We start from the raw sequence: 23,131 nt of genomic DNA, 5'->3' as shown, positions 1-23,131 counted from the left end.
TTATAGTGAATTATCACCATGGACCATGGTCTCAGAACACTTCACAGCAAAAATGTAGCACATGTAAAAGACAAAGTTAACTGTTAAATATAAAATCAACAACACAAAAAGGAATATAATTGGAGCAACACAGGTTAAGATTGTTAAAACATGAACTAAAACAACGAAGGAGAATGCATAACAAAATAAACAATAAAACAAAGGTTCAGAGGTTATGGATTTAAAACATGTCCGTAATGGTTTGAAAAAAGAAATGTTTTAAGTCTGGATTTAAAAATGTCCACTGAGCCTGCCTCCCTAACGTTGGATGGAAGACCATTCCAGAGGGAGGGTGTATGAAAGGCAAAAGCCTGGTGACCAGCTGATCTTTTTTTAATATTTGGGATGATCAGGAGACCAGCATCCATAGAACGAAGGGGGCGTGCTGGGATATATGGTGTAAGAAGCTCACTTCATCAGCTCTTTCTCAAGTGACATAGAGACTTAAAGCATCTCCTCCATCGGTCTTAGTCCTGTCTATGGGAACAGCTTCTAACCACATGTAGTAACTACACTAATCAAGACTGTTTCCGGTTATTTTCTTTTGCCAGTGTTTGATTATGTAATCCCCCAGATATTACTGTAGGTCTACCCACTCAAAGCTTTACGCTAAATGAAATCAATTGTAAGAGTTACAAGGCGAACACAGTTGCCTTGTAGCACGTGCTTTAATGTGTGACTCTGTGTGTGTGCTGTTTACAGGGATTATGTAGTTCCCCCTCTGGCCAAAGGGGCCACGTAAGTTCCTCCTTTTCCATACTTTTAACAAGGTCCTGGGAAAACAGATTGTGTCGGATACATCTCTCTTTGGGGGTGTCTAAACCCTGATCACACAGTATTTACAAGGAGAGGAGATGAGAGTAAAGGAGTAGGACAGACCTTTGGGAGGGCTAAAGGAACTAGGAAGTGCTAAAGTGCACTGCTCACTACACCAACCAGGACAACTAGGATGTATAACATGCTTAAATCAGGCCTGCTTGGTATTGTTGCTGTGATTGCTGTGGACGAAGTACACACGGCTAAACAGTGGTAAGAGAAAATTACATTTAACCATGTATCCAGCTAATTCAAATAGATCACGTTGCTGTATTGTGTGAACAGTTAACTTCATTTAATATTGTATGTGGCGTTTTCTTTTGCGGGGCGCAAATGTTCTACCAAAACAAGTTTCTTCCCGAGACTACGTATTTAACAGAGGCGTCGTCCCTGCGTCCGGAGCTTAGCGCCGCCCAAGATGATTGTGTTTGGTTTAAAGAAATGCAAACAACCCAGAGCGTTTTTTTTCTTCTATCCTGGAATGTATGTGTGGTGTAGCCAGACCTTATATAACAGCACTGTGGAGATAGGTCTGGCAATGCGGGACTAGGAGTCGGGTGGATTGAAATAAACAGTTGGTCTTGTTAATTCTGCAGGCACCTGCCTGCAAAATTAACCTGGACTAAGTTCCGGACTAACACTCGGTTAATTTCAAAATGACAGTTGACTTTTGTTTTGACATGGGACACGAAACCCGGTGTCCTGAGTAAAAGTCCTGTGTTTGTTTGACCCATTTTTTTGACCCATAGACCCAATTTGATGCTCCTATACTTTGTCACCTCACTTCCTCCTTTGATGTTTATCGGTGTTTTAAGCCCCCAACTTCTCCTTCCAGGCAGCGCTGCCTGGAAGGCACTAGGATTAGGCAATGGTTAGGGTTAGGGTTATGGTTAGGGTTAGGGTTAGGTGCCTTGAAGTCAACGGTCGCATCGCTGCCTGGAAGGAGATGTTGGGGGCTTGAACACCATTGAGTTCTTTTGATCTCGCGATAATTACAACAGCCATGAGAGGCCGCCTAAAAAGAAATGTAATTGAGGATCGTTGAGCTGCTTGCATAATTGACCTATACGTCATTATATGTTTTGATCAATACACCACCTTTTCCACCTCAGCTACACGGAAAAACTTCAATAATTCCACTTTTAAAAAATAAATTAAAAATTGTGGAGTTTCCACTGAGATTATTTCAATTAAATACAAACAGGTGAATGTCCTTTGTGTTGAACGTGCTCCAAAGCTATCTGCATGGCTAAATATGCCACCAGAGGTAGGTGAGATCATTTTTGTAACTTGGGTAATCTGACATTTAAAACACCTAATTCTAGGGTAAACCAGCAAACATTACAAATATATTATATAGCCTCGCTCATTTCCACAGCTGTTCTTTGGAGTTCAGCAGATGAGCTTCAATGACAGTCCAGCTCTTTAACCTCATGCTTTTGCTTCTACTGGTATCAATCTGAAATGTAATGTAAAAGACTATGTGGGAATCAACATTAACATATTCCTTGCATAAAATCAATACATGCTACTAAATGTGGTTTCATCCGGTTCCCCATCCTGCTCTTGCTCAGTTAAACACACAATGCTTTAACGCCTGCATACGTCAGCATCCCACAGACTTTCTGGCGGCTTCGCAAAGTCAGAAATTCTTCTAGGAGCTTCCCAACTGAGACACAACCCTGAGATGCACTTTTACAGGATCATACTGGAACTGTCGACCCTTGGAACTTTTGACACCTCGCAGGTTTTTATTTCTTTCTGGGGCAGATCTGGCAGTATTCACCATTCCCCAACGGCTGACAACTGTCCACACGCTTGACCTTCCAGCCTCGTCATGGTTCTGCTCCGTAACAATACTGTCCAGACTGTATAGGTCATCCAGCCTGGGATACACACAGGGTCACAGCCCTCTTTTCTTTTTGTGTGCTTTTGTGTCTTCTATTGGTTATTTTCTATTGTAGGCCTACATTGTGTTTTTGTATGAATATTTAAAGGGGAATTAACACTTTAGCTGATTTAGTAAGCAGGGCAACCTTTAACCCTTATGTTGTCTTCCCGTCGACTATGCAACTTTTTGTTTTTCTGGGTCAAAATTTAAAATGAAAACTTTTTTTTTCAACGTTTTGGTCGTCTTTTTCAACTCTTTTGTCCCTTTTCCCAATGCACTTTTCCCGCTGTTTTTTTTCAACGTTCTTTTATCAATTTTTTTTCAAATGCTATAAAATTGAATAAAATACCCAAATTCAATGAAAGTAGTGAACTAATCACTTATTTTACTTGTGAAGAGCGTTGTATGGAACCATCCATGTTATTATTTTTTTTTTTACAATTTGGTGAAAGAAAACCAAATTTCTGTCCTCGGGTTAAATTTGACCCATTTTCAAAACGCTCCTCTATTATGTATGGAACAGGTTATTTACTGTTAAAATAAATATACAAAAAAATGAAGTTTCTGTTTGAACAGCTATGGTTTGCACCTGACATAGCCTACAAAATACATTGAGAAAAAAAATGATCTTGTCTCAAAAAATACTTTACTGTGTAACTTTTAAAGGTTTAATTTGAAGACTCTGTGGCTCAGTGCCGGTGTTGCACCGAAATCTGTGACCCGTCGTGATCTGTGTCCCTCCTGTTAAAAGCGTAGCGCCCCCTTCCGTGGTTAAGGTTAGGGACAGGGGTTTGGTTCAGGTTGAGATAGGGGGACACCGATCTCGATGGGTCACAGATTTCGGTGTAACACCGGAACATTAATCTGTTTTTCCCGGAAACATCAGACCTCAGTTTGTGAACTGACCCATCCCCGGTTCATGTCTCCCACACAATTATATTAACAAAATATTTATTTAAAGGTCCAATATGTAATATAATTACTGTAATAAATCCAAAAATGACCCCAATGCGTCATCAGATATTAAGGAAATACTCTTTTCTGACAACAATGCTAATTTCTGTTCCGTGAAGATCTGTTTGTGTTTAGGCCTAACCACATGTGTGTTGGTATCAACTGTACAGTATGACAGCCAGTCCGGGTTGCCAGATATACCTGTAAAAATGTAAACCCAGCGCGCTAAAGCTGTAGTACAGCCATGGAAGCAGCAAACAAACAAACGGGATCAAGGGAGAAAGACTACCGACCTAAAAAAAACTCGGCATGTTTCTAACAGTTGCGTGACCAGAGACGTAACAAACCCCGGGTAAATATTGGAGATGTATTTGAAAGATGGAGACAGCTTAGAGCCCAAGGACACAGAGTTGGCTATTTTCCTCCTAAAAAGGTAAGCATTAGCTTCAGGCTAATTTATCACGGCTATAGGGACGGGTATTTTATGTCATTTCAACATTCGTATACTCACATTGAATTATATAGCTAGACTACCCCAGTTGTGACCAGTGATCCCGATTGGTCCTGGCCACAGTGATAGAGAAAGACATGGCTCTGGTCCTGGCTAACGCCGCCATGCTAACCCTGCTAACGTTACCGGAGGACCAGGCAAGCGGGCCACGGCTGTTTACAACGTGTAACGTTAGCCTGTTCCGCGTCCGTTGCTAGCCGACTATGAAGGTAAATATGGTGCAAAAAGGGAGAGCTTGTAGAATACAATGTGAGAACTTGCAGAACAAAAAATCTGAACTTGTATGTTAAAATTTGCACTTGTAAAAATTTAATTTGCACTTGTAAAAATAAAATTTGCACTTGTAAAAAATATTCACACACATGTGATCTGAATTTGACAGTCATACAAAGAAAAAATACATGAGAGCTTGTAAAAAGAATCTGAACTTGTAAGTTGAAATTTGCACTTGTAGAACATGTTCACACACCTGTATTCTGAATGTGAAGTTACAGAAAAAATATTCACAAATGTGTAGATTGATATTTACATGAACACAATGACAGCTGCAAACTTATAATGCAACATTTACTCGTATACTTTTTTTTAAAATTCTGGTTCATTTTCCATCACAACCACAACTCAGTGATTACAACCTCTCGAATCTGTCACTGCAACTTCACATATGTGCTCTCTCGCATCACAAAGTGGCCAATCTGCGCACCTCGACTTTCACAACACTCTTGACTCTCAAAGGGACTATTGTATTGGGTATAATTTTGAATGCAGGGCTTGTACTTGTAATAAAGTGTTTTTATTTTTTTTTTTACTTTAAAGGGATAGTTCAGTTCTTTTGAAGATTGGTTGGATGAAGTACTTCTCCATAGTCAGTGTATTAGCTCCAGTAGATGGCAGTCAGCACACCCCCAGTTTGGAGAAGCAGGCAGGAGTACCGACATGGAAGATAAGCAACGTACTGCTGTAGACGGGAGCAGCAGCTAAACATATTTTAGACACCTAAAAAAGGACCACCCCCCCCCCAAAAAAATCTGTTTATTTAGAATATTTTCAGCCCTTTATGACGGGGAACTGAAGCCATTTTCTATGCTTTCTTCAAAGCCACAAGACTCCTTTGACGAAAACAGTAATTTTACCTTGAAGAACAGAGGAGTTGCTTGTTTATCGCTGCCTCGATCGTTAATTAGTTTATGTTATTGTGTGATTTTGGTGTTTTAAAAGATTAGTTTAGATCCACCAAAGTCACATAAGACAAACTAACCGATCGAGACAGCGGTAGATCCGTGTGCTGTAAGGGACAATGAGAGACATATTCTACGTGGGGAGGACGTCACTTAAGATGTTTAGTTATTTAAAGACAAAATGAGAACATATTTTTGTGACTAAAAACACACAGCATTGCACAGACGATGTAGTACTCTTACTCAAGGGTGTTGGACTGGGGGTGGATATGTACTAGTAAGAACAGGGGCGTAGCACAAAATTCTGGGCCTACATCAACAGCTATTCATTCTAGCATCTTTTTGGCCCTCCTCACATGAGGGCCCTGGGTACTCAGTACCATTTCCACCACCAGTCCGACACCATTGAGTAAGAGTACTACATCTTCTGTGCAATGCTTTGTGTTTTTAGTCAAAAAAAAGATGTTCTCATATTATCTTTAAACAACTAAACATCTTAAAGTGGCCATATTATGCTCATTTTCAGATTATATCCAGATTAATGTATTGTTTATAGATGTTTATATGAAATTTTGTTTGGGACTTTTGGGGTATTTAGCTTATGACATACAAATACTTTCATTCTCAATCTAAAGGCATAGGCGGAGTTTGACATTCGAGCCAGGGGGGGCAAAAAAAAAAAAAAAAACTCATTGTAGAAGCTGAGACCTGGCCTACCACTTGGGGAACACAGCACGAGCACATATGGACAAAACAAACATGCTAAATAAACATAGGCTATATGTTTATTTTTAAAGAAGATTTTAAATTACATTTTAACAATTTAACAATTCGCCCTTATGAAATCCAATCGCGGCACGGCTGTCTTGGAATGCAATAGACAGATGTGGCGGAATGCCCCGACACTTAGATTCAACTAAAATGTAACCGTGAACAATCAGTGTTGGACCTCCAGTCTGTTGAGATGCCTGTCCAAACGCAGAAACCAAGCGCAGTCACACCATAAACCGTTAAGACAAAAAAGATCCGTATTTTGCCGTAATCCAATGACACGGAAAAAAGTGATCCACAGCGATCCGGAGATCCACTTCGCAGTTTAAACAATGTGGAATAAAACGTATAAAAGTCCAAATCTACACAAAACGCGCAATCAATTAGTAAGCTGACAGCAAATTTATATAGGCTACATGGCATTTAGGCAACCTTTATTGCAACGTTGGCACGGTAAGATGTCCAGACTAGTGCAACATTCATTTTCATTTTTTGCGTCCTGCATATGCGTCAACAATAGTCTCAGGTGAGAGCCAGAGCCCTGAAAAAATATTTTTTTTACTAAAGCAGTAGGCTTAGCCTATATGAAATCAGATGTATTACCTACCACAATTCAGTTGTTTTGTGTTATTTAAAATATTTATAAAATATCTGGTCATGCCATGAAACAATGCAATTACCCGCTTCAGCCTGCCCCCCCGCAAACTCCGCGTATGTCTAAAGGGAACGTTGCAGTTAACCACCACTGTTGATTAATGGGTACATAAAGCACTCAACATATGTATATCATTGTTAAAAATGTCTCCAAATAGGCCAGTTTGTTGACAAGTGGACGCAGATATAGGAAACTCCGAAGGCAGTCGTAATATTTACCTGGCAGTCTAGGCTAATGCTGTTGCGCTAACGTTAGCAAACGTCGGCGTAGCTAGCTGTCTAAACTTGTGAAAAGCCGAACAGCATCCCCGTCCAAGCTGTGTTTCACTTTCCCTCCAATATTATTATACACATAATAAAGACACATGGACTCAGTCGAGACCAAAAGCCGTATTTTGCAACACCAGTGGCACAGACTGAGACCATAGACAGTGAACCGAGACGGGGGCTTTCGTTACCAACATTTCCAACAAGCAAATTGCGCAAATTCGTTAGAAAATAAACCCTGCAAGATGGGCCTTAACTTTTTCGGTCAGAATAAACTTGCTTTGGTTTGTCACTACTTGAAACGTAATGATTTATTGTTCATTTATCATTTTTGAACATGTGTGTTTAAATTGTATAATTTACAATTACCCAGAACCCAAACTGACACTATGCAATGTCTTTTCTGTCAAACCACCCGTTTAAAAACCTCAAAATCATTCCAAACAGACGAAGATTATTAAAAATAGTCTAATTAAAAGCTGGAAAGCTGGAACCATGACATGTTGACATGGCATTTATGCCTAAAAAATGACTTCAACAACAATCAAAATAGTTGCCAATTCATTTTCTGTGAATCAGTTGCATTGATTCATTGACTAATTGTTGTATTATGTAATGCATCATATTTTAGAAGCTAATATCACATTTTGTGTGCAAAGTTGAGTGGAGCTATGCTTTGAAATTCATTGACATCACCAGACTTTACGCACTAAAAATAATAACTGGCTAAGTTTCCAACAGAACGATGAGGGAGATGTCAATCAAAGTGAAAACACCAGTGTGGCCTTTAAGGTTTCACATACAAATGATTTTATGAAATATGATGCATTAATATTGATTAAACTACCAAATATAACAACTCATTAGCATCTGTTCCATCTAGCTACATTACAATGCTGCTTATACTCTAATCTTTAATTCTGAGGTGATTCAGCTTCATTGTTACTGTTATTTATAGGAGTTAACTGGATGCAACTCAGTACAAATACAGAAGAAGAATCATCATATGTATCTGTAAAAACACTGAGCATGAACCAAATAATGATGTGAACACAAGGTGACACAAAATGTATAACAACACATCTTTGGATTTTCACTTTAATATAAGTTTGTTAATTTTTTTTTCTTGCTTTTGTTTTGTCATCATCCGCTTCAGATATCTTCTTGAAGATTTTCCAGATGTTTCTTTAGTCACATATTCACTACTGAGCTCCCAAGGGACCTTATTTATGATATTTAGTGTCCCAAAAATTGGTTTTAGTACAGAATACAATTCCCAGTTGTTGGTATAGTTACTTCAAAAAAGTTGCAGTTGACTTTTACCGTAGTAACAGAATTGTTGTCACGTTTCTTTGAGTAAAACACTGGTCCGTCTCTATATATCAGTCAGGGCCAGACTTGGTGGATGGATACAGAACCTGGATGTTTTTAAGGATGATGTCAGGACTAATTATCTCTTCATCTTCTTCTCCAGCCTCGTCTTCTTCTCCTTCCTCTTCACCAGTGGTAGACTGAATATACTCAAATGCTAAAGTATAATTTTGAGTTGTTGCACCTTAGTATTTTCATTTTATGACNTGCGCTATTGGCAGCAGAGTATTCCAAAGGTGGGTTATTTCTGAGAACAGAGATCTTCCAGTTAGTAACATCAGGGAGCAGAGCAGACAGGTAGGTACAAAAACAAGAAACTAGACTAGATACAAATCTCAAAGGTTGGTGAAAAAGCATACTCAGTGGTAAGCAACAATCCGGCAGGGAGAGGAAAGTCCGACTGGCATTTGAAGGCAGATGATGGAGCAGGATGAGTAGCAGGTGCGCTGATTGGAGTTGGTACCAGGTGTGGGGAGAATCAACAGGGGGGGCATGTCCTCACTCTGTGGAAAATGTAGGCGGGAACAGAAACACAGACAGACAGACAAAAAAAAACCACACACACACACACACACACACACACACACACACACACACACACACACCAAACACACGGCAGGCATAACAAAATGACACACACACACTAGACTGTCACCGTGCAGAAGTCACGGCAGGCGGGGGTGTGACATGAGCTGCCTCTCGACTAGCTACAACAATACAATGCTGCTTACTCACCATCTGCAATAATAATTCACTTTCATAATGCATCATATATTGTCAACTTTTTATGAGTACTTTTACTTTTAATGGAGTATTTTTACACTGTGGTATTGCTACTTTAAAGGCATACTATGTAACTTTTCCCTCTTCGGTCCTCCTACAGGTTGTCTTGACAACCTGTAGGAGGACCGAAGAGGGAAAAGTTACATAGTATGCCTTTAACTTAAAAGATAAGTATAAAAAGCTCAATGCAATGCAATGAAATAATGAAATGGGTTAGGCTGTTTACCTGTTATCATCATCATCATCATCATCATGAAGCAGGAACCAAAAAAAGGAACATTCAGCAGCAGCAGGTGGGCTGGAACAGAGGCTCCTGTAGCGCCTCCTGGAGGGCACTCACCTTAGCAGATGCTGAAAAACTGGTCCATGCCTTTGTCTCCTCCAGACTGGATTACTGTAACGCACTTCTCATCGGGATCCCTAACAAAAGCCTGCAGAGACTGCACTATGTTCAGAATAGTGCTGCAAGGATCTAGCCTGGTCCTACCAGACTCTCTCAAGTGTTAACTTCCTTGAAGGCAGGTACTCTGTTGAAGTTTAAAACTATTGGATCTGCCCAGAGCCACTCTGGTAGCCTGGCCCCGCCCTCCTACGTACTGTCTGGGACCAGGCTAACAAGAGGGGAGACGACAACAACAATCGGCTTAGCATCGCTAGCGTTAGCCTAGATATTCGGCAGCATTGCCACAACAAACTCGCTGAAGGTTACTAAACCTCAACGTCATCGCTCTCAGCCACTCCCTCTGTTCGCTGATTGGACCTGTTAAAATTTGATCGGAGAAAACCCAAAAATATACTGCAAACCCAGACGTAGTACTGAAGGAAAATGAAAATTGAGCAAAAGTCGTAGGAGGGCGGAGCCAGGCTAGCAAGGATCCTGGTGAGAGTGTGAAAATAAGACCACATCACACCCATTCTCCATTCACTTCACTGGCTTCCTGGTTCTGCCAGGATTGAATATAATCCTTACCCTCCAGTGCATCTATGGAAATGCCCCCCCCCATCTGAAAGAACTACTCACCCCTCTAAATACAACTCGATTCCTCCGTTCAACAAACTCAAACCACCTCCTTCTCCCCAAGAATGAGCTCAGCACCGTGGGTGATCGGGCTTTCTGTTCTGCCGCTCCTCGGATTTGGAACGCCCTCCCCGACCATCTGAGAGCACCTCAAACTATTGAGACTTTTAAAAAACAACTAAAAACATTTCTATTTAGCAGAACTTTTGAGTTTTAATTAACCCTGCAAGTCGCTGCGCTGTCTATTTGTATTTTATATTGATGTTTTTACCATGCTTTTATGATCTTAAATGTAGCACTTTGAGATTTGCTCCAAAAGTAAAGTGTATTACAAATAAAATATATTATTAAATCTATTATTAAGTCTCCTCGGGACTCAGGACCCACTCCACCTGTGATCCACTACTCTAATCCAGTGTTTCTCAAACAGGGGTTCTTTGAAGAACTGCAGGGGGTACGTGACATTTTTTGCAAAATGTTTTTCAGTTACAAGACTGTAGTTACTTCTACTGTCTTTTTTTCCAAGTTTGTCGCTTTTTTCTAAGTTTTTGTCGCTGTTTCTGAAGTTTGTCACCTTTTTTTTGAAGGTTTTGTCGCTTGTTTTGACCTATTCTTGCCTTTCTTCCTTTTTACTTTTTTCTACTGTCTTTTTTTCTTTGAAGTTATTTTTTTAAAGATTATTTTTGGGTCATTTTCAGCCTTTATTTCTACAGGACAGCTGAAGACATGAAAGGGGAGAGAGAGGGGGAATGACATGCAGCAAAGGGCTGCAGGTCAGAGTCAAACCCAGGCCTGCCGCCTCTTTACTTCAGTTTTGTCAAATCTGAAATGTTTGCCGTCTCCCTCAATTACCTCTCTCTGTTTGATGCCATTTTTTTGATTGCTCTCATATTGTCCTAAATGATATATGTTAACAAATCTGAGTTTGGGTGACCTGACTGGCATTGGCCCGTAGCCAAGATTTAACATATCTGGGCTATCTGAGTTGGAGCATAACTCAGAGATATTCTCCATCTTCTTCACATCTATTTCCTTCCTCTCTACCTTCAGTCTTTGCTTCCTCACTTCCTTCTCCACCTTAAATTCTTGTCTGCGTTTGTACAAGATCAGGTCCCTCCTTCGGTCAAGCAGCCGTTCTTTTTCTGCCATTTCCTTTGGGTTTATGAGGGGACCTGTAACCAACAGCATATGAAAGGTTAAGTCTGGAGTCCAGTTGTACACTCGCACCCCTCCCAAAAGGAAATAGGCAACATATTTGTTTTGTTGCAAGTTGTTAAAAATATATGTTGGCCTGGCGCCATAAGTGAGATAAGAGCTATCTTAGCTTAACTGAGTATGTTTCCTTTGTCCTCTGATGATAATTAAATAAGATAAATAAATTAGTTTTTACATAGTGGTGTTGGACCTTTTACTAGTGAAGAAATTCAATACTTGTTCCACCACTGATCTACTGTGATCAAAAGGAGGCTATACATATACCTGTATGACATTTTATGTGACAAAACGTAAGTTTACTTTCTTACCATGACGCAGGAGGTAGCACTCATCCACATGGGTTGATTGGATTTTCCTGGCAATGCGATCTATCTTGCGATTGAGCCTCCAAATGTATATTCTTGAAAGCAGACCAAACGTTTTATTCTCCTTCTGGTTCTTTGTCTTCATCTTTTCACATCTCTCTCTTTCTCTTTTTAAACCATCCTTCTCCAAACGCTGCTTTTCTCTTTCAATGATCTTCCTCTCCTTTCTCACACTCAGATTGATAGATAAAGGGCTCTCAGCCCTTCTTTCTTGCTGCCGCCTTGGAGTAGAATGATGCTTGTCTTCAGAGGATGAAGAGGAAGGGCTCTCAAACCTTCGTACTCGCTGTCTGGTGGAAGAAGGCTGGTCTTCTTCAGAAGATGAAGACGGAGGGCTCTCACCTCTCCATGCTTGCTTCCGCCTTGGAGTAGAAGGCTGCTTGTCTTCAGAGGATGAAGAGGATGGGCTCTCACCCCTTCGTACTCGCTGCCTGGTGGTAGAGGGCTTGTTTTCTGCAGAAGATGAAGACAAAGGGCTCTCACCCCTACATGCCTGCTGCCACCTTGGAGTAGAAGACTGGTCGTCTTCAGAGGATGAAGAGGAAGGGCTCTCAAACCTTCGTACTCGCTGTCTGGTGGAAGAAGGCTGGTCGTCTTCAGAAGATGAAGACGGAGGGCTCTCACCTCTCCATGCTTGCTTCCGCCTTAGAGTAGAAGGCTGCTTGTCTTCAGAGGATGAAGAGGAAGGGCTCTCACCCCTTCGTATTTGCTGCCTGGTGGTAGAGGGCTTGTTTTCTGCACAAGACAAAGGGCTCTCACCCTTTCGCCTGTGCTCCTTCCTGTTGGTGCCTACGTAGAACAAAGAGCTCACATCCTTTCGCCTGTGCTCCTTCATGTTGGTGCCTACGTAGAACAAAGAGCTCACATCCTTTCGTTCTTGCTGCCTGGTGGAAGAAGGCTGGTCGTCTTCAGAAGATGAAGACGGAGGGCTCTCACCTCTCCATGCTTGCTTCCGCCTTGGAGTAGAAGGCTGCTTGTCTTCAGAGGATGAAGAGGAAGGGCTCTCACCCCTTCGGATTTGCTGCCTGGTGATAGAGGGCTTGTTTTCTGCACAAGACAAAGGGCTCTCACCCTTTTGCCTGTGCTCCTTCATGATGGTAGAAGGGTTGGTGCCTCCACTAGACGAAGGTCTCTCACCCCTTCGTCCGTGCTCCCTCAAGATGGTGGGAGGGTTGAGGTCTTCAGGAGACGAAGGTCTCTCACTCCTTCGTTTGGACTTCTTCTTCGAAGAGTCCATATCTCCTGAAGACCGAGGTCTTGCAAAGAATTTTAGTCCAAAAATGGATCTAAACATTTTCTCGATGATTTCTCGTTTGTATACTGGCGTTGTGAAACTGCAAGTACAAACACACAAACACACACAGCAGTTACTTCACTGATCACATTATTGTTTCAAGCAGCACACTAAGCAGGTTATTTCACTTAACTAAACCTTCTAACTGAACTTAAATAAACTGAGAAATATGTATCTGGTCACACATCATTATTGCACTGTGCTTGATAAAAGAAATTGCAAAAAGTCTGCCACAAATATCACTTAGAATAATAATAATAATAATAATAATAATAATAATAATAATAATTATTATTATTATTACTTTCAAATAAATCAATCAAGTATTAATGTATGTCTGACACATACAGTACATATATCCATTGACATACTATAGCTGCAGCTAGTAGGCTACAGCAGTGACGGACTGGGATCAAAAAGCGGGCCTGGCATTTGCAACACACAGCCCTCTTTTCAAACCACACCAACCCATAGAAATAAAAATGGATAGAAAGGCCATTTCTAATCAAATCAACGTAGCAGAAAGGTGTACCATTAAAATAGTAACGTATAAACTTCAATAAACAGTGGAGTCGTAACGTTACGAGGCAGAGAGCCAGCTGCTAAATGAGTCAAATTAACTTAATGCCATTTTATTTCTATGCACCAACGTCACACAAATGTCATAAAACATACAAAAAAAAGGCAAAAATGTACCGACAACAGTTTAACATCTTAAAGCATCTGCAGACCACTAGGTGGCGGTGCTACGACATGGCCCGCTCCACTAAAGGCACAGCCACCACAAATACACCGGCTCGACGTTAAAGCACAGTAGCTAGCTAGCTAACTAGCGACATCATACAACAGCTCCACCAAAACACGGAAAGAGCAATGCACGGCCACAGTTCAACAGTTTCACCAAAATATGCAGCTGCTAACGTTAATATTAGCTAGCTGAAGCAACACACTCTTTTTGTTTGGAAAATAAATCACTTAATTTAGCATATTTTTCACCGGAAGCCAACCGTGCTATCTTTGTTTTCTCTCTCTTTTTCTCTTTCATTTTCTTTTATCTTGGTGGTGGTCAGTGATAATGGATTCGGCGCTAAAAAAAACATTTTGAAACAATCATAGACTTCTATTGTAGTTGCTCGCTCTCGCCGTTCACGGGTACATGGTACTGTAAACATTTCCATGGCAACAGCGACTTGGACCAAACAATGACGTCGTTGTAACGCTTAGGATTGTGGGTAGTGTCGTTTTTCTCCATATGATCGCGAATAAAAATAACTTTTTGAAAAATAACAAGACAAATTATTGTTATTATTTGATTCAAATAATAACAATTATATATACATATATATATATATATATATATATATATACATATATATATATATATATATATATATATATATTCATCAGTAGCGGCCCATAGTGGCCCATAGAGACAATATTTCTACTATTAGTAAGAATAATAAAAATAATAAAAACACTACAGTGAAAGCTGTGTTTTCTACGACTAGCTCAAAAGACACCTTCACTGTAACACAACAAGACATTTCTGTTTTACATCAACAACCCACAGATAATTTTAAAACAGGACGTATTTAGTCATACCTTTGAGAAATAATCTTTAATTCACATGTGATCTGTGATAGAAGCTGCAGAATGTCACAAGTGCAGGGACTGCAAACCTCTTAGTCAATTTAAAGTGTCCTCGAGTGCAAGGAAACACTACACATGCAGTCAATCTTGTGCACATGCAATTTAGGCAACACGTAATGCAACATTTAATAATTAAAATTGTTTTGTGCAAGAGACAAAGTGCATTTGCAGCTTCTGATCACAGACAGCACATCTGATAGCTGGAATATAACTGATAAAAAAAGATATTTATTTGACAGAAACATGTGAGGAAAGCAAATGTACTCCTTCCCCAACACAATACGGCTCTACTAAACAGAAAGAGTTGAGTAAAAAAAGTAGTTTTAGCTCTGCTGTAAAGTGCGACTTACCTTTCCAAAGGGTTGTGTGGAAAAGGACTGGAACTCTGTGTGCCGCTGTAGTAGAGACTAGGCGTTCTAGTTCTGTTGTTATGTTTTTGTTTTTAAATAAAAGCAGAGGTTGAGTCTATCGTTGCGCAAAGTCTACGTTCAGTTACGCGTTCTGATTCGTCGACTGACCGTAGACTCCCCCAATTAAATCGCTCCGTTTGACTGTAGACTACCAATTGGAAACGTAGGATTTCCGACCGCAGACTACCAATCACACGCCGACATTCAAAGCTGAACCTGCCGCTGCGGTCAACGGAGGTCTCCGGTGAACGAACATAGCCTTCAGTAGATCTGGTAAGTGTGAATGAAATAATTCTTAATAACACTCACGTCTTATATTTTTACTAAGCCTGAAATAATTAATTCTTCATTACACTCACTGTTTGTACTGCCCAGTTGATTTTTTTGATCGTTTGGGAAAGCTAATGGTATCAACTAAAGCTAGCTATAAGTTAACTAAAGGTCCCGTTGACAAGGTAACGTTAACGTTAAAGTTACCGCTAATCGTTCATTAAAATATTCTCAGCTGAGTCATTTTAAATAATACATTCAATTGTATTTGTTGTGTATCCACTACGGAATAATAGCGTACGCCGGTTACCTTAACGGTACTGCTAACGTTAGTTAGCTAGCTAAATGTCAGTGTCTCGGTCAAATCTCTGTCCTCGGCCTACGTTAACGTAACTCGGAGGCCTTTTAAATTAGGCTAGTGTATTTGTTAAACACTAACGTTACGACAATATTTCTATCGAATAACGTTACAGTAGACCGGGGGCGACCCTCCTCAGATACCTTCAGATTTCATTCATCATTCCTTACCGTTACAGTAACGTTAACGTTACTAACTTGTCATGACAGACAAACCATAGTGGAAAAATCATGTTATAGAGTAAAGTTATTGTTGCTGTAATTATTTGAGTTATTGTTGCTTTCACAAAACATTAACTTTTTACATATTACTAACCTAATTCATGTTTCATGCTGTAACAGCATGTGCCATCTCAGGAATGCATTTCATCAAATAGAAATTGTCAGATAGACATGTTTTACTGGCAACTTTTGCGGCAAAGGATTTTTTAACTGATTTTGAGTGTAAATATGGCATACAAACTTTTGCCAGAGGGAAATGGGCTGAAAAGTGGATAACATGTATTATAATAACATTCAGAAGTTATATGAACTCTACCTCAAAGTTATCTTGATCTGAAGAGCTGTAATCAGGGTTGAGCAGTTGTCATCCTGCTCTGACACTTCCTCCTCGCTGTGTGATAAAAGGGTATCAATGACCTGTTGTACACTAACATGCATTGTCATATTAGAAACTGAATACATAATATAAAATAATGTTAAAATAAAACTAATAGTGTTGTGCTGTTACTGTGTCTAAGTGTATTTCAGCATCTGTAAGTGAAGATGGCAACCCCAGTAATCCGCGTCGTCAACCCAGAGGCCCCTGCACAACGTCAACAGGCCGTACTGATGGCGACTATCTTCCAGGACAGCGCCCTGACACACGCAGAGAAGCTCCTTCGAGCAGAGGGCATCCCTGCACCGTGGCGTCAGCTGTGCCGTGGAAAGCTGCTAGTCCCTTTTGGCCAGTATGACAATGCACCCTTCCACTGGCTTGTCGCAAATGATGTGGGATACATGAAGTAGTAAGCATATTATATTCAATACCATTGTTGGCTGTGCATTTTTTTGATTGCATGTTTAAAATAAATATCTGTTTAACACAAAACTACTTTATTCAGTGTTTATTATATATAAGTAGGGTATAAGTACCATACAAACCCACAAAAAACTATTCATTCTACTATTCAAATACCGTTTTTTACTGTGTAGATGTTGAACCTACTTGTCACGTAAGTAGAACTTTTTAATGTAAGCCAATCAGATTTGTCAATATGAAGTTGTTGAAGCACATGTATGACATGTGCCTGCTGATCCCAATGTGCAATAAAACTGAAGATATATCTTAAAATATTACTTAAGAACTACTTTTTCTTTTGAAATCAAACTGAGTTTCAGCATGCGAGCAAACAGGCCACATGCTCTATCATTACAGTCGCTGCACAGTGTGGTTCATACGTTTTTACAGGGAGGGAACAATGTGAAATCTCTCATTTCTGCAATGTTCACACACTACAAATGAGTGAGCACAACATCAATTAATTACATAAATATATATATAACAGACAATACAATTTCAAATCACGCCACGATTATACCAACAACAAAAAGAAGACTCAGGTATTTGTATAGATCACACAGGGGCAAATAGCTCAGTGAAAGCATTTACAACCTGATGTACCCTTCTGCAACACCTTCAATGTACTTTTGAAAACATTTAAAGAGAAGTCCCAGCAGCAGCAAACATAGAAGCCTTTCTTTTGCATTTCAAGACGGACATTGAGGACAGAGAGATAGAGTAAGTCTTGCGAATATGTTACAGAGTGGAGACAGGAGCCTCCAGCATTTTTCAGATGGATAAATGTACATAGATATGAAGGAAGCAAGAATTGCCTTTTAAATAAGGCAAGGCCAGCGATTAAGTTTCCTAATTGACAAAGCCGGCCGACCAGCACCAGCACACAGGGAGCAATGGTGAGTTAGGGCCTGAGATTTAAGATAAACCTTAGTGCTCCATGGTATCTAAGGAGTGAAGCCATTAATAAGATGCATACATATGTTAAAACACCGCCATAGTCAATCACAGACAAAAAGTAGCAGCAACAAGCTTAGAAAGAAAAGCATGACTATTTCTGCAATAAAAACCAAACCTCGCATTACAAGGCATGTTGGAAGTTTACCTTTTTTATGCATTAATAACAAAGCAAAAAAGCTGGTCACTTTTTCAAATGCCATTTATGAAATGAATGTGAAAACAGATATAAATTGGTTATAAACACCAAGACATTAGACTTTCATTACACCTAAAATGTTCTCACTTTAACTGGGGCAGTATAGATTAAACATCTGAAAAAGTCCAGTCATTTTATGAAAAAAGGTAGAACAAACAGAAGCAAACTCAACTGATTTTGTATCCTCAATATGTCCTGAGTAAGGGAAAAAAAGGCCTGAAGAATCCCATTAGGGGAAAGTTTCGAAAAAGACCCAAATATAGCCTATTCATACCCCTATTCCTTCTTTTTCTCACGTGAATAGGGTAAAAACTTTAACCTTTAGATATCACCATGAAAATTACTGAGTTGATTACTTACATCAAGACAAACAAAAAGTGTATTACAAGTTTTTTAAAATTGTTTGTTGACATAGGCAAATGGTGCATAATCTAATTACGTCCAAGTAATGTTACTGAAAGTGTGAATTCAACCAAAAGGGTTTTGTGAAGTTTTGCCTTTCCAAATATAGAAACAAAGACTTATAGTGATGACTATATTTTAAAATACAAGTACTTTTTCCACACCAGAATGGATGGCAGAGTAAGACACACGTCCCAGGTGGACCAATAGTGGAATGTAAAAGGAGAGTAAAAGTAATCTCGTATTTTATCTGCTTTTAAATGTTTAACTGTTTTGAACTGCTCTTCAATGTTTAATTTCTTATACTGCACTGTAACTTTTGTTCTCGTATTTCATCTGTTTTAAAAAAAAATCGTTTTTTATCGTTTTTATGTAATAAAGCTGCCTTGCCTTGCCTTCGTATGTGCTAATTTGCATAAATACCACAACAGATCTAAACATTGGGTATAGCCAGGTGAAAATATCTTGTTGAATCTTGTTGACGTATAACATATATATATATATATTAAAAAAAAAAAAATATATATATATATATATATATTTTTTTTTTTTTTTTATTATATATATATATATATATATTATATATATATAATAATATATATATAATATAATAAAAGATTTAATGTTAAGGTCTGAATGGAACCCATTTAGGCTACCCATGAACATGAATACATAGAGGCAGAAGGAAGTACTTTAAAGCAGCCTTTATTAATTATTATTGCAGAGATGGGGTTTGGGGCTGGGTCTGTGGGACTGTTTCTGGGGGATGAGTCTGAGGGAAGAACAGGAGACAAGGGTAAGGAGAATGCAGAAGACACAAGGTAGGTAAAATAAAATGTGGCTGGATCAAGCAATCAAATTACGTACACAATGCACCACTAGAGAATCTCATCTTCATTGAATAATCCATGCAGGAGAAACAAAAGGAAATCTTTCTTACCTGAGTGACAGCTTAGTGACAGTTGATTGACAGTTGAGTGGACCTTGAATGAATGACTGAATCGCTGCCCCTTATGGTGACATTTGTTTGCCTCTATAGTCTTTCACTGTAAGATGTCAACAAGATTATACAAGACATTTTCACCTGGCTATATCCAATGTTTAGATATGTTGTGGTATTTATGCAAATTAGCGCATACATTATTATGCACCGTTTGCTCATGTTACCAAAAAATTTCAAAAAACTTGAAATACATTTTTTGTTTGTCTTGATGTAAGTAATCAACTCAGTAATTTTCATGGTGATTGTCTGAAGGTTAAAAGTTTTACCCTATTCACGTGAGAAAAAGAATGAATAGGCGTATGAATAGGCAGGTTATATTTGGGTCTTTTTCGAAACTTTCCCCTAATGGGATTCTTCGGGGCTTTTTTTTCAGTACTCCGGACATATTGAGGATACAAAATCAGTTGAGTTTGCTTCTGTTGCAATTTGTTCTTGGTTGACCCCCATTTTGGCTTAAAATGACTGGACTAAAAAGCGATGTTGGTGGGCTTAATAAGCACGTTTACACTGTATAATTTGAGCGTGCTTGACAAGCGCCAGTCAGAGGTCGCAAACCCACATCGTAAGGGAGAGGTGGGGAACCGGTGGGTGAAAGACCTCCTCGCTGAATACGCTGAGAGCTTCCCACAAATCTCCTGTCACCTCGAAGCCAACATCAACAGGTGCATCTACGGCCAAAGAGGGTTCGAGGATCGCACCTTCTAGGAGATGTGGGAGCTCTACAGTCAGTACAATAAACAAAAAGACAGGCCAGGTGACTACAGCGAGGAGCAGAGGGAGGTAATACAAAAGGCCTCCAATTCTGTGAGGAGATGGCTCAACACACCAGTCACCCACATCACCAGCGTGCAGATGAAGAGGTTCCAGAAATACAAGAAATACATCAGGGACAAAGAACAAGTAAGTGTTGATTTGACTATTTATTTGTCATGAAAGAAGAAGAGCGGGATAGCAAATGACTACAATTTGTTAATTTTTTTATGATATTTTAAGCAATTGGATAAATGTGTATGTTTACTTTTGGTATTTAAAAACTAGTAAATCATAAAATGTAGATAGTTACATTACATTTGTGGTCCAGAAACCGCAGGCAAGCTCCTCCAAGAAGGATCGTTCCTTATGGCCAGGTGATGAGACTGAACTGTTAGCTGTAAGCCAGGCTGTGGAAGGTAAGTGAGATCAAAGTCAAAGTATCTTTATTAGTCTCTCCAAGGAGAAATTTGTTTTGGACACTGGGAGAAATTGCTGCAAGAGTTACAACAGAAATACACAACAAGCACAGGGTTAAAACAATTAAAAGACAAATGTACAGTAAACATTTGGGCTACTCAAAGAGCTATGCAAATAGCAAATTACCATTTTCTATACTTGTGCAAAAAAGCCATCCTTCCTACATTCTTCTGTTCTCCCATACATGCCTTACAAACACTCATTCCTACGTCCATAAGCATCCATGCATTCAGTCATAAATAAACATGAATTTATCCATTCATAAATATCCATACATTCAGTTACAGTATAAATATGCCTTCAATCCTCCATTCATATCCATACATTCAGTCACAGATATACATTAATGAATTCATAGTCATACGTTCATCACTGCTCATTAATGAGCTTGACTGAGAGAGGAAGAAATGAGTGCTTATACCTGTTATATTTGCACAGAGGAACCCTGTACCTCTTTCCTGAGTTCAATAGCTCAAACTCTGAAGACAACACGTGAGAGTTATCAGATAGAATGGTCTTAGCCTGCCTGATTGTTGCCTGATCAAAATGCTCCTGCGGGTTGAGAGGTGCAGGTGTTCCCATAATTTTGCCTGCCATCTTAACCAGATTGAAAATCTGAGTTTTGGATTTGACTGTCAAATTCCCAAACCAGCTGGTAATACCATACCAAAGAACTGACTCTATTGTGCTCTATAGAAGATTAACGTGATATTTTTACAGACCCCAAACACTATAAATCTGCACAGGAAGTGGAGACGCTGATGGGTTCTGGCGCAGACATTTGTTACAGGTGTGCGCCAGCTCAGGTCATTATCAATATAAACTCCTAGATATTTAAAGGAGGACACCTGCTTGATGTCATAATCATGGATGACCACATGGCTCTGATGGGCCCAGTTTTTCAAAAGTAATCCAGTGGGATTTAGGATCACGGATTGGATCAGATCTTGGAAATAGGTTTTTCAAAAGCAAAAGAGGGATTCCGAACAAGATCAGATCATGTAATCCGATCTTACATTTTGATCTGGATCAAACCTGCCCTTTGGGTTTTTAAAAACTTGGAACTTGGTTTGGGATCTATTTGGTCAAAAAAAACAGGATTATCCTGATCCCATCAGAAGGGTGGATTCAGTTGTGATTTTTCGAACTAAATAAAATCAGAGCGCTTTTTTTGTGTGAATTATCATAAAATAAAGGTTTACTGATGATATATACATTTCTCATATTTGAAGCATATATGAAGCATGTCACATCTAATGATATATGGACTATTGGATAGTATTGTTTTTGTTTTGTTATTTAACATTATAACAAAATAAGGAATGTAAAATGTTTCTGTTTATTACAGTGTTTCTGTTTCTTAAAATTAAAACAAACTATGGCTATTTGTGGCCACCAGTATTTTGCCTACCTGTTGTTCTTTGCTAAGCCAGTAGGCTACACTGTTGGTTCCATTTCAGGCTCTGGTAAACAGGATTTGGTAATCCTGAAATTTGGTATTTGGATCACAGTGATCCAATCCAATGTTCCTTTAAAAAACTGTCATAAGAGTAAGGTGGATCGGGTGATCCTGAAGAGCAAAACATGGGATTTCCAAATCAGCATCAATTTGATCCAGATAAAATGTTTTGAAAAACTGGGCCCAGCTGATCTGGGGTCTACCTAGCCTGGTCCGGTAAAATGAGGAAATGGCTTAGACCAGGGGTGGCGAACCTGTGGCTCTTGAGCCGTATGCGGTGTGGCTGGGGGCTGTGTCATTGGTTGATTGTTGTTTTTAACTTTTCTGAAACATACAGTATTTCAGAAAAGAAAAAAAAACACATTTGAATGCATCTGCCAATACATTTGCCAATTATTTTAAAATGGAAAATAATGCAGCAGAGTTTTGAGGGCAGATTCTGCAACCTGAGGAAAAACAGCAGCCACAGATCACCTTCCTCGTTAACCCTTTCACTGCTGAATCCGACTGTTTGAAAGCCCCTTTAGTGACAAATGAGTGAGAGAGTTGCTTCGAGTGGCCACAACCGAGTTCAAGCAAGACCTGAAAAGGATTGTGGATAACAAAGACTGTCAGGTTTCCCACTGAGTCAATCTAAGTTAGAAAAAAAACTATGAAAACTGCTATGTATTATGACTGTCATTAGATCTGGAAGACACTGTTGCTGTTGTAGTGTGGACGTGCATGTGTTGTGTGGCTTTTTGCTATGGTGCGTTTTTTTTTTGTGGCTCTTTATACCTAACTGGTTGGCCACCCCTGGCTTAGACCTTAGAGGGTAAAGTACTGTATAGTACAAAATTGAGATGTACTTGTACTTTACTTGAGTATTTTCTTCTCATGTCACTTCCTACATCTCCTCCACTACATTTAAAAAATATATTGTACTTTTACCCTACTTTTTTAACTCATCAGAAGATCCATAAATCTTACAAATTAAAAATTATGTTTGATGATAATAAAAGTTAAAGAAT

The 23,131-nt window shown here is 39.3% G+C and overlaps 1 protein-coding gene across 1 annotated transcript; it reads right to left on the bottom strand.

The window, feature by feature from the left end:
• Positions 1-11,008: 11,008 nt before the first annotated feature.
• LOC116039326 (splicing regulatory glutamine/lysine-rich protein 1-like) lies at positions 11,009-15,159 on the bottom strand. Its single transcript, XM_035992768.1, has 4 exons — positions 15,128-15,159; positions 12,547-13,167; positions 11,777-12,006; positions 11,009-11,425 (listed from the first exon to the last, which is right to left on the bottom strand). Exons 2-4 carry the CDS (start codon positions 13,125-13,127, stop codon positions 11,034-11,036), a joined length of 1,203 nt encoding a protein of 400 aa, XP_035848661.1. The 5' UTR covers positions 13,128-13,167; positions 15,128-15,159; the 3' UTR covers positions 11,009-11,033.
• Positions 15,160-23,131: the final 7,972 nt, after the last annotated feature.

Source organism: Sander lucioperca, chromosome 15, assembly GCF_008315115.2.
Source record: "Sander lucioperca isolate FBNREF2018 chromosome 15, SLUC_FBN_1.2, whole genome shotgun sequence".
In the NCBI taxonomy this organism is placed as follows: Eukaryota; Metazoa; Chordata; class Actinopteri; order Perciformes; family Percidae; genus Sander; species Sander lucioperca.
The sequence above is the reverse complement of the archived record's forward strand: the minus strand, read 5'-3'. Positions and strand labels throughout refer to the sequence as shown.